Genomic DNA, 12,888 nt, shown 5'->3' with positions numbered 1-12,888 from the left:
AAAAAATAAATTAAAAAAATAAGAAATAAACTTGGGGATAAGACGTATTTAAACACTGGATCAACTAGGTAAGAGAAAGCCAGTATTGAAAAGAACAAAGGAAGGTGAGATAGAAAGAAAGAGAGAAAAGAGAGAGAGAAGGAAAGAGAGAATGAGAGAGAAGGAAAAAGAGGAGGAGAGGGAGAGAAAGAGAGAAGAGAGAAAGAGAAGGAGAGGGAGAAAGAGAAACAAAGAAAGGAGAGGAAGAGAGAGGGGGAAGAAAGAAAAAGAAAAGAGGAAAGGGAGAAAGGAGGGACTGAAGGAAAGACAAAGAAGGAGAGCGAGGAGGGAAGCAAGGCGAGGATGGAGAGGGAGATCTTTGGTTCACCCGCTCCATCCCAGGGAAGTCTCAATAGAGGGAAGAAGGGAAAGGTCTTGAAGCCAGGCGGGTAGCAGGCCAGCGACTTCCTAGCAGGAAATCAGACTAAAAGTCTGTGAGTGTCAAGGGCATGGACCTGGCAGCCTGTTTTACTGGACCATTGATTGCTGTTGACTGGAGATTTTCTTTCTTTGCTGTTTTCAGAGTTTCAGTCTTAAGCTAGTGGCCACTGCCACATGGCCTGTGGGGAGAGCAGTAAAGTCACTGGCACTGCTGGTGTCGGCAGCCAGCCTGTGTGCACTGTATTTTGTGGAGCCCTCTAAGGTCTTTTACATGCAGCCCTTGTTAGTGGTGAGGAATCCTGAGGAACTCTTGGTAAACAGCTTCAGTGCTGACTAGCACTTTGCAGCCATATCCCCAGGCAGAAGTTAGTTCTTACAAACCTTTGTCTCTTTTTTAGCTATAGATCATATTGAAAGAAAAGACTGGATTGATTGGGTCTTGAGCCCCTGGGTGGGATTAAGGGTGAAATCTGAGACTTTTCTTACCCTACCTTTTGAGAGTAAAAGCAGCTTAGTATGTAACATCAGAGCCACCTCTCAAATGCCTGATGTTAATAAAATATTTATCATCAGCAGATGGTGGCTAGGGGAAGAACAACCACTCTCACTTTCTTTAGAGCCTTTTGGAACTCATGATATGGGGAAGGGAGAGAAAGGGAAGCTTCTGACTTATGGTCTGTTTCCCCCCATCTGTCTTCCCAGGGGTTTTCAGGCCCAGACCCCTGGGCATTTGAATTAAATTCTCTTGACACAGGCCCCAGAGCCCTTCATGGTCTGGGATACATAGAGGTTCCAAAGTTGCTTCTCTTTATGCCATTTGCTGTAGGCTTCTCTCTGTTCTAGGTTCTCTATCCAAAGCGTTAAAAGTTTTAAAACAATGTGGCTTGATACCTTGACCTGGTGGCTGTGCAGGAGTGAAAGGGGCAGGACCAGAAAACGGGACCCAGGATCTGGTGAGCCAGGCCAACTCTCACAGATGCTTCTGACACTGCTGAATGAGCTCACAGCCCCTGTGCATTTTCACCAGTATTTTGAAAAAAGTTCTTTGTTTATTTATTTAACAGTGGCACCCCACCTTTGCTATGCCCCAAAGAAACCTTGTAATTACTGAATAAGAACTTAGCAGGAGCCAGGTCTGGGTCTGGAGAGGGAGTGGGCAGAGTGGAGGAGGCTGCTTCGTAGCCACGAGCAGGTCAGATCCTGCTGGGGAGGGCCCAGGAGGTCGCAGAGAATACCACTGCTGGGAGGCATTGCCGGTCCAGGGGCACAGCGGTTGGTTCTCTTTCCTGATTTACATCATCCCGTGAACATCAGTGGCTAGGCAGAGTTGGAGTCCTGTTAGGGGAACACTGCTTCTAATTAGGGCAGGGCTAGATATGGTGAGAACCCAGGAGGCACTCACCTTCTGGAGACATGGATACTTCTAAACAGGCTGAGGTTGACCTTCCTATAGAGCTTTACTTGGGCTTATAGATTAAAGATGAGAGACTAGTGTTTTATGCTGGCTGAAGTCATGCATGTATGTATGTGGATGGATGTGATAGGCGAGAAAAAGAGGAAAGACAGAGATGCAGTGACAGCTAGAGAGAGGAGAGGAGAAATAAAGAAAGAGGAAAAGAAGTGATAGTGAGAGAGCAAGAGAGAGGAAAGAGAGACAGAGACAGCTAGAGAGAGGAGGGACAGAGAGACAGAGGTTGTGAGAGGGTTGGGAATTGGCCAGGGAGGCAGCTGAGATCGTCATTTTAAAATAGGAAAAATAAATTGTGGCTTAGTAAAGTAAAAGGTGGCTAGATTATTCATGGTCTAATGTTATTTTTACTGATTTTTCAGGCACATACTGGCTCCTTTCTAAAGCTCCTGCTTTAGAGAAATTTTTAAAAGGCAGTAACCATGACTTATGTCTGGGATTTCCTTCAGCAGATTGGGATCACAGCACAGTTTGTTGCATTCAACAAGTACTTTTAAGGCAACTGCTGTGTCCTAGGACCCTGCTATGTGATGTGGGGAAGAAATGTAGAAATGTAGAAGAAATACTGGACACAACCCCTGCCCTATAGGAACTGACCCACCTGTTGAGGAGACAAGACATAGAAATGAAACACATTGGGGGGAAGATGGAAGACCGATGTCAGGAGAAGTACCAGGGTTTCATTGCTCCGGAGGTGCAGTTATTGTGATGTTGGAAGCCATGGTTGCAGCTCTCGGTGGAAGCTCTGTGCCAGGTCTGGGTGACTCAAGGAGAGTGCATCCTGGGGACAAGCCACAGGGGAATCTGCTGGTTTGTACAGGGAGCATCCACACAGGTAGTCATTATCTGAGCTGCTTCACTGTGAGTGCATCTCTGTCACAGCATTTGGATGTTGAGTTATATGACAGTGGCTGCTCTGAGATCCCCACCCAGGAACTCATGTTGGGGGACTGTCAGCTGGCTGCCTGGCCCAGAAGAAGTCAAGCACTGCAGTATTCTTGTCCCTATCTGCAAAGTGGGCCAATGCCACCCATCCTTCTTACCTTAGATGCTTGTGTAACGTGAGGGGTGGAATGCAGGAGCCCTTGGCTCAAGCCCTGAATATATTATGCAGTGGTTGCATATCATTGGCTGCAGAAAGAAATTGGAGTCAGCATCTTTCATGTTATTGACACTTCCCTGGTGTCCACCTGCTCTTTGGAATTCCTCTTTGTCCTGCCTGATCTCTCTTTCTTGACTCACCTATTCTCTTCCCTCTCCTAATCCCCTAAGACCATTCTTCTGATTCTCTGATCTGCTTCTGTGATGCCATGAAATTCTGTGTATTGCTCCCACATCTAGATCTTTGCCCTGTCCTCGCTCCTAAACCCAGATCCCTGACATCTCCCTGAACATCTTGCAGGCTCATAATGTCAGCCTTGGCTTCTGCTGCATGTGTTGCAGTTAAAGGCATCACCTTTGCTGGTACCTCTGTGCCTCCCACCATGGGCTGCTGTCACCCCCTCTCTGATGCTGCTGGAATCAGTCCTCATTTCCACTCTCACTGCTATTTCCCTTGCTCTCAGCCTCACTTACTTTTATCTGAATCATAATATCAGAATGTTCAAAATTATGTGTTTGTTTAGCAGTAGAACCCCATTTTTCCTGTACCTCAAACAATCTTCCTTGTAGCTCTAACAAAGACTATTTGAATGGAGAAGTTGCTCTAGTTGTGGTTGGTTCGTGGGCTTCTTTCTATCTCTTCCAGAGAAGCCCTGCCCATCTCTTTCTCTACTCCTGCCCCACTGTGGTCCCAAGGCCCCCTGACACCAGGACCTCAAAGAGCATGGCTTGAAAATTATACCTACCCCCGTGTGACAGTTGATTGTGACACCCTCCTAAGCCATCTTCTTGTTCTTCCTTCACCCAGAGTTATTTCTTTAAAATCCAGACCTGACATGGCTCAAAATCCTGTTGATAATGTTGCAGTTCACAGAATGAAGCTTGGACGCCAGTACTACTTTTAGTCTGACCCCACATTACCTTTTCTTCTTCATGTCCCTCCATTTTCCTTGCTCCACGCACCACGTGCTGCAGTCATGCAGGAATACTTTGATTCCCCAACCCCGTGGGCTCCTGAAGCCTCCATATACTGTTTTGGCTTGAGCTGATCCTTCTACAGGGAATAACTCTGCCCTTGTTTCTCTTCCTGGTGGAAGCCTAATTCAGTCCTCAGGTCTGGTTAGTTCTTGAACTTCCTTCTCAGCATACATAACATATCACTTCTTCCTGTTTGTTCCTACAACAATCTGTGTATACTTTTTTTAAAAAAAATGTACTGATCTCATTGCATTAATGTTAAGGGCAGTGACAATGTCCTATTTATCTTCATGTGCCCATGGCACCCAGCCCAGTACTCAGTATACAGCAGGCATTTATTCCACATTTGTCGAATAAACAAACAATGGAATGAATGAAATGAATGAATTTGACATACTCATAAAAGTTCACATGGGCAGGGCCCAAAGGCATCATTTTCCTCCTCTTTCACTGGTTCATCATTCTTAGGAAGAGTCAGGCTGTGGGGCTGCCTGTGTTCTAGCTTTTGTGGTATCAATCAGTAAAAACAGCGTGGTTCTGAGCATAGTGTGCTTGAGCTGTGTCTGATTTCCCATTATCTGCACCTTTCCCCATACAGCCAGGTACTTTGTTCAGTTCTAGACCCTAAACTTGTGACCTGCAGCCACAAGGATTTCAGGAGCACTGTTGAACATTCAGTCTGTAAACCCCATGCTGATTCAGGTAGCTGGCCTCCTGCTGGCCTTGGTTCCAAGATTCTGTCCCCACCTTTTGCCCTAGTTTTTGTAAGTGGGCCCTGGTTATTGTCCCAATTATTATTATTATTATTATTATTATTATTTTGTGAGATGGAGTTTTGCTCTTATCGCCCAGACTGGAGTGCAATGGCGCGATCTCAGCTCACTGCAACCTCTGCCTCCCTGGTTCAAGCGATTTTCCTGCCTCAGCCTCCCGAGTAGCTGGGATTACAGGCATGTGTCACCACACCTGGCTAATTTTTGTATTTTTAGTAGAGATGGGGTTTTGCCATGTTGGCCATGCTGGTCTTGAACTCCTGACCTCAGGTGATCCACCTGCCTCAGCCTCCCAAAGTGTTGGGATCACAGGCGTGAGCCACTGTGCCCGGCCCTGTCTTCCAAAATTTGAGGCTGTGATTGGCAGTCTGACCTGTACCTCATCACTCTAGGGCTGGAGCCCCTCCCTAGCTGGGTGGGTTCCTGCTGCTGAACCCCAATCTGGGGACTGGCACTTTGCTTCCTGTTGCAAGATTTCCTTAGTGCCAACTTCTGAGCATCCCATATTGACATCTTAACATTTCCTGTTTCCTTCCACCCCAGGCCTTTGAAGATGCTGTTTCCCCTGCCTGCAACTCTGTTCTTGCTTTTCCACTTAAAGGTCCAGCACCTCTTCTTCATGACGCCTACCTGACGCCCGCCTTCATGAGGATTTTCTCTTAGCAGCTTGCATATGTTCTCATGGCCTCCTGAGCTCCCACTTAATGGCACTTAACACAATTTTTATTTTATAGTCACGTGATCATTCATTAATGTGTTTCCCATGCTAGACTCTAGTGAGGTCCAAGGACAGGGATGATGTCTATTTTGCTCACAATTTTATTGAGCCCTGTGATTAGCATGTGGTCAGTGCTTTATACATATTACTAGATGAAGTGAATAGCTTCTGTATGACCCCTACCTGTCCTTCCCACAGAAGTCAACTGGGGGTTACAGAAGTTAACTGGGGCTGTGTGCAGGCATGCCGCAGATGTGATGCTCTGTCACTAATCTTCTCTGTAAGTCCACACCCAGGTACCACCTTATAAGGCATAAATCATAAAACAAATGTACAGAACGGGACAACTGAAATTCTCACTCAACATTCTGCCTTGTTTATTGAAAGTCTCTGGGTATGCATGTTTATTACTTAATTTTCCTGGCATAAGGAATTTGATAGCTATTATATATCATTGTACTCCAAGTTTACTATGCTTCCTTGAACTCAGAGCCAGTCAAATGTTCACCCCTTCATGTTAATCGTTTTCTTCTTTTAATCACACAAGAATTCTATTCCTGGCTGGGCGCGGTGGCTCACACCTATAATCCCAGCACTTTGAGAGGCCGAGGTGGACAGATCACTTGAGGCCAAGAGTTCAAGACCAGCCTGACCAACACGGCAAAACCCTGTCTTTATGAAAAATACAAGAATTAGCCGGGCATGGTGGCAGGCACCTGTAATCCCAGCTACTCGGTAGGCTGAGGCAGGAGAATCACTTGAACCTGAGAGGTGGAGGCTGTAGCGAGCTGAAGTCGTGCCACTGCACTCTAGCCTGGGTGATGCTGGGTGATGAAGCGAGACTCTGCCTCAAAGAAAAAAAAAAAAAAAAAAAAAGAATTTCCTTTGTTGTCTTAGCTTCTGGGGTACTTGGTGCTGAATTTCATATTTAACTGTAGTAATTACCTCTGCTCAGGTACATCTGTTCTCTGTTTTTTTTAAAGTGATTTATTTGTATTTTTGGTCTGTTTTTACTGCTCTGTTGTGTTGTGCTTAATTATTAAAGACAATTCAGACCTTTTTGACAATATATTTATATATGACATAGTATAAGTTTTAATTGGTATTGTATGTTGCATGCATACGATATATACCATTTTATATATATTATAAAACCCCAATCTTTCCTTTTTTTATACAACAGTGATAACAATCCATATTCCTCATTTGGAGCAACTCTGGTGAGGGATGATGAGAAGAATTTATGGAGTATGCCCCATGATGTGTCCCACACAGAGGCAGATGACGACAGAACCCTGTACAATTTGATAGTCATTCGTAATCAGCAGGCCAAAGACTCAGAGGTGAGCACGTTTTGACGTCTTGCTGTGCGCAGATGATGCTATGTAGTAAAAAATAGTAATTCCTGAGAAGATCCCCTTGAAATAACAAAAAGAATGAAGGATGAAATGTTTGAAATGAAGGGCAGGTATTTTAGCAGCATATATTATTACTGGTTGCTAATTATAGCTAGTCTTGATTGACCTGCTTGATATAGAGATAAGGCTCATTTCTAATTCCTACCTTAATGGCACAAATTACATGCAAGGCAATGCTGTTGAAGAGTATGAAGATAGTTTGTCATCTTAAATGGCTTAAACCGTCCATCTCTAATCTTTCTAGTTGTTTAGTAAGCCACACTTACTTGATTCAGACTGAAGTTTGAAGGGTACTTTGCATTATCACTAATTTTGAATTAGTGAAGCCTGAATTAGTTTTTTTTCCCTCTTTAAAGGTCCTTAAATTGTGCATATTGATCAGACAGCAGTGGATCCACTATATATTTGAGATACTTCTTGTGATTAGGCTTGAACCCTCACAATAACTCTAAATCCAAAGTGATTGATTTAAGAACACCAGAATATTAAAAAGGAGAGAACTCTGTAAAAAACAGCAAAGAGGATCATACTTTTTTTCTCCTTTCTTTGAAAAGTCACGTTTGAGTTAGGTTTCCTGACTTCTGTGTTCATCAGCTACCTCTGAGGAGAAACCTGTATTAAATATACACTCCATGCTTCTTTGTATAGAGGAAATGAGCAGGGTAGGGAAACTTATAGTTGGGTTTAGTGTGTACGTTGGCGGCCAGGGGCAGGTGGAGGTGCTGTGGAGCTTGTTTTTTCCTTATCGAGGTTTCTTTATTTTTGGTAATTGCTAACTATTTTTTTTCCCCAAAAAACATATTTTAGCAGGAGGTGATAACTTTTAGAAGCGCCATGTGTCCCGGTCCTTTTATTCTGATGTGACTTGGATGCTTTGGAGGGGTTAGAGATGCGAATCACAGGATGGGGGAAGGGCCGGCAGTTGCCTCTGCTCTTGAGGCCCGAGGCAGGGTGGACTGGGACTCCTTCAGTGGCTGCTGTGTAGCATCCCACTAGTGACCAAGCACCTACTACCTCTGGCTGCCCATGTCCCCAGCAAAATCCCCTCTGTGATGGGCAACGCTGAAGACAAGTCATAAATCCTGCTGCTGCCAAGAACTGCACCGCCTGGCTGCCCTTTCTGAGCATATAATTGGCAATGCGTGGCCTCGTTTTCTCTTTAGTGGAAAGAACAAATTCTCACACTCCTGTATTATATTAACCAGTTAAGGTTTCTGCTGGTTGAAAACAGAGTCAGTTCTTCTCTTTTCTTCCTCTTCTTCCCTGACTCTGCCCAAAGCAATAACAGCAATATGGAAATAATGTATAGTGTCTCTCTCTCTCTTTCTCTTTTTCTGTCTCTCTCTCTCACCAGGGCCCCATGCAAATGTGAAAGGGGCTGGAAAAGGTATTTGAAGCTGAATTTGCCAGTTCTCCCTGGAGGAGCTCCCGCCTTTCTTCCCGCTTATCTTTACTTTTCAAAAGACAGCAGAGGAACATGAACGACAAAGCCCTCTTGAAAAGCACAGCTTCTAAAGTGGCCCATGTGTCTTTTTTGTGCTGGTCCTTGGGCTTGGTGTGATGGGTCTTCCAGAAGCTTCCTCCTCCTCCTCCCCCTCCTTCTTTTCTTCTTCTTCCTCTTCCTCTCCTTCTTCTTCCCCTTCTCCCTCTTCTCCATCTTTTTTTAAAAATTATACTTTAAGTTCTGGGATTCATCTGCAGAATGTGCAGTTTACACAGGTATGCACGTGCCATGGTGGTTTGCTCACCCATCAACCTGTCATCTACATTAGGCATTTCTCCTAATGCTATCCCTCCCCTAGGCCCCCACCCCCTGACAGGCCCAGGTGTGTGATGTTCCCCTCCCTGTGTCCCTGTGTTCTCATTTTTCAACTCCCACTTATGAGTGAGAACATGTGGTGTTTGGTTTTCTGTTCCTGTGTTAGTTTGCTGAGAATGATGGTTTTCAGCTTCATTCATGTCCCTGCAAAGGACATGAACTCATCCATTTTTATGGCTGCATAGTATTCCATGGTGTATATGTGTCACATTTTCTTTATGCAGTCTATCATTGATGGGCATTTGGGTTGGTTCCAAATCTTTGCTTTTGTGAACAGTGTTGCAATAAACATACATGTGCATGTGTCTTTATAGTAGAATGATTTATAATCCTTTGGGTATATACCCAATAATGGGATTGCTGGGTAAAATGGTATTTCTTGTTCTAGATCCTTGAGGAATCACCACACTGTCTCCCACAATGGTTGAACTAATTTACACTCCCACCAACAGTGTAAAAGTGTTCCTATTTCTCCACATCCTCTCCAGCAACTGTTGTTTCCTGACTTTTTAATGATAGCCATTCTAACTGGCATGAGATGATATCTCATTGTGGTTTTGATTTGCATTTCTCTAATGACCAGTGATGATGAGCTTTTTTTCATATGTTTGTGGGCCACATAAATGTCTTCTTTTTAGAAGTGTCTGTTCATATCCTTTGCCCACTTTTTGATGGGGTTGTTTGTTTTCTTTCTCATAAATTTATTTAAGTTTCTTGTAGATTCTGGATATTAGCCCTTTGTCAGATGGATAGATTGCAAAAATTTTCTATCATTCTGTAGGCTGCCTGTTCACTCTGATGATAGTTTCTTTTTCTGTGCAGAAGCTCTTTAGTTTAATCCCATTTGTCAATTTTGACTTTTGTTGCCATTGCTTTTGGTGTTTTATTCATGAAGTCTTTGCCCATGCCTATGTCCTGAATGGTATTGCCTAAGTTTTCTTCTAGGGTTTTTATGGTTTTAGGTCTTATGTTTAAGTCTTTAATCCATCTTGAGTTAATTTTTGTATAAGGTGTAAGGAAGGGGTCCAGTTTCAGTTTTCTGCATATGGCTAGCCAGTTTTCCCAACACCATTTATTAAATAGGGAATCCTTTCCCCATTGCTTGTTTTTGTCAGGTTTGTCAAAGATCAGATGGTTGTAGATGTGTGGCATTATTTCTGAGGCCTCTGTTCTGTTCCATTGGTCTATGTATCTGCTTTGGTACTAGTACCGTGCTGTTTCGGTTACTGTAGCCTTGTAGTATAGTTTGAAGTCAGGTAGCATAGCATGGTGCCTCCAGCTTTGTTCTTTTTGCTTAGGATTGTCTTGGCTATACAGGCTGTTTTTTGGTTCCATAAGAAATTTAAAGTAGTTTTTTCTAATTCTGTGAAGAAAGTCAGTGGTTGCTTGATGGGGATAGCATTGAATCTATAAATTTCTTTGGGCAGTATGGCCATTTTCACCATATTGATTTTTCCTATCCATGAGCATGGAATGTTTTTCCATTTGTGTCCTCTCTTATTTCCTTGAGCAGTCGTTTGTAGTTCTCCTTGATGAGGTCCTTCACATCCCTTGTAAGTTGTATTCCTAGGTATTAAATTCTCTTTCTAGCAATTGTGAATGGGAGTTCATTTATGATTTGGCTCTCTGTTTGTCTATTATTGGTGTTTAGGAATGCTTGTGATTTTTGCACATTGATTTTGTATCCTGAGACTTTGCTGAAGTTGCTTATTAGCTTAAGGAGATTTTGGGCTGAGACAATGGGGTTTTCTAAATATACCATTATGTCATCTGCAAACAGAGACAATTTGACTTCCTCTCTTCCTATTTGAATACCTTTATTTCTTTCTCTTGCCTGATTGCCCTGGCCAGAACTTCCAATACCATGTTGAATAGGAATGGTGAGAGAGGGCATGCTTGTCTTGTGCCGGTTTTCAAAGGAAATGCTTCCAGCTTTTGCCCATTCAGTGTGATATTGGCTGTGGGTTTGTCATAAACAGCTGTTTTGAGATATGTTCCATCAATTATTTTGAGATACATTCCATCAATACCTAGTTTATTGAGTTTTTAGCATGAAAGGGTGTTGAATGTTATCAAAGGCCTTTTCTGCGTCTATTGAGATAATCATGTGGTTTTTGTCTTTGGTTCTGTTTATATGATGGATTACATTTATTGATTTGCATATGTTGAACCAGCCTTGCATCCCAGGGATGAAGCTGACTTGATTGTGGTGGATAAGCTTTTTGATGTGCTGCTGGATTCAGTTTGCCAGTATTTTATTGAGGATTTTCACGTTGATGTTCATCAGGGATATTGGCCTGAAATTTTCTTTTTTTGTTGTGTCTCTGCCAGGTTTTGGTATCAGGATGAGGCTGGCCTCATAAAATGAGTTAGGGCAGAGTCCCTCTTTTTATATTATTTGGAATAGTTTCAGAAGGAATGGTACCAGCTCCTCTTTGTACCTCTGGTAGAATTCGGCTGTGAATCTGTCTGGTCCTGGGCTTTTTTTGGTTGGTAGGCTATTAATTACTGCCTCAATTTCAGAACTTGTTATTGGTCTATTCAGGGATTTGAGTTCTTCCTGGTTTAGTCTTAGGAGGGTGTGTGTGTCCAGGAATTTATCCATTTCTTTTAGATTTTCTAGTTTCTTTGCATAGAGGTGTTTATAGTATTCTCTGATGGGTAGTTTGTATTTCTGTGGGATTGGTGGTTATCTCCCCTTTATCATTTTTTATTGCATCTATTTGATTCATCTCTCTTTTCTTCTTTATTAGTCTTGCTAGTGGTCTACCTATTTTGTTAATCTTTTCAAAAAACTAGCTCCCGGATTCATTGATTTTTTTAAGGGTTTTTTTTTGTGTCTCTAACTCCTTCAGCTCTGCTCTGATCTTAGTGATTTCTTGTCTTCTGCTAGCTTTTGAATTTGTTTGCTCTTGCTTCTCTAGTTCTTTTAATTGGGATGTTAGGTTGTCAATTTTAGGTCCTTCCTGCTTTCTCCTGTGGACATTTAGTGCTATAAATTTCCCTCTAAATACCGCTTTAGCTGAGTGCCAGAGATTCTGGTACATTGTGTCTTTGTTTGCATTGGTTTCAAAGAACTTATTTATCTCTGCCTTAATTTTGTTATTTACCCAGTAGTCATTAAAGAGCAGGTTGTTCAGTTTCCATGTGTTGTGTGATTTTCAGTGAGTTTCTTAATCCTGAGTTCTAATTTGATTGCACTGTGATCTGAGAGACTGTTATGATTTCTGTCCTTTTGCATTTGCTGAGGAGTGTTTTACTTCCAATTATGTGGTCAATTTTAGAATAAGTGTGATGTGGTGCTGAGAAGAATGTATATTCTGTTGATTTGGGGTGGAGAGTTCTGTAGATGTCTGTTAGGTCTGCTTGCTCCAGAGCTGAGTTTAACTCCTGTATATCCTTGTTAATTTTCTGTCTTGTTGATTTGTCTAATATTGACAGTGGGGTGTTAAAGTCTCCCACTATTATTTGTGGGAATCTAAGTCTCTTTGTATGCCTCTAGGAACTTGCTTTATGAATCTGGGTGCCCCTATATTGGATACACATATATTTAGGATAGTTAGCTCTTTTTGTTGTGCTGATCCCTTTACCATTATGTAATGCCCTTCCTTGTCTTTTTTGATCTTTTTTGGCTTAAAGTCCATTTTATCAGTGACAAGGATTGCAATCCTTGCTGTTTTTGCTTTCCATTTGCTTGGTAAATATTCCTCCATCCCTTTATTTTGAGCCTATGTGGGTCTTTGCATGTAAGATGGGTCTCCTGAATATAGCACACTGATGGGTCTTGACTCTTTATCCCATTTGCCAGTCTGTGTCTTTTAATTGGGGCATTTATCCTATTTACATTTAAGGTTAATATTGCTTTGTGTGAATTTGATCCCATCATTATGACGCTAGCTGGTTATTTTGCCTGTTAGTTGATGCAGTTTCTTCATAGTGTTGATGGTCTTTACAATTTGGTATGTTTTTTCAGTGGCTAGTACCGGTTTTTCCTTTCCATATTTAGTACTTCCTTCAGGAGCTCTTATAAGGCAGGCCTGGAGGTGACAAAATCTCTCAGTATTTGCTTGTCTGTTCAAGATTATATTTCTCCTTCACTTATGAAGCTTAGTTTGGCTGGATATGAAATTCTGGGTTGAAAATTCTTTCCTTTAAGAATGTTGAATATTGGCCCCCACTCTCTTCTGGCTTGT

At 42.5% G+C, this 12,888-nt stretch overlaps 1 protein-coding gene across 3 annotated transcripts in view; it reads left to right on the top strand.

Annotated features, from left to right (window-relative positions):
* The window catches only part of MREG (melanoregulin), a 72,224-nt gene that overhangs the window by 9,878 nt on the left and 49,458 nt on the right, over window positions 1-12,888 (top strand). For 2 of the 3 annotated variants that reach the window (XM_003254050.3, XM_030802958.1), the window contains exon 2: window positions 6,642-6,801. In XM_003254050.3, the coding sequence (XP_003254098.2) occupies window positions 6,642-6,801 (160 nt within the window). Of the gene's footprint in view, window positions 1-6,159; window positions 6,194-6,641; window positions 6,802-12,888 lie in introns of those variants that run through there. The other variant, XM_030802957.1, reaches the window with a different exon arrangement.

The sequence above is a fragment of the Nomascus leucogenys genome, chromosome 22a (assembly GCF_006542625.1).
Source record: "Nomascus leucogenys isolate Asia chromosome 22a, Asia_NLE_v1, whole genome shotgun sequence".
NCBI lineage: Eukaryota > Metazoa > Chordata > Mammalia > Primates > Hylobatidae > Nomascus > Nomascus leucogenys.
The sequence above is the reverse complement of the archived record's forward strand: the minus strand, read 5'-3'. Positions and strand labels throughout refer to the sequence as shown.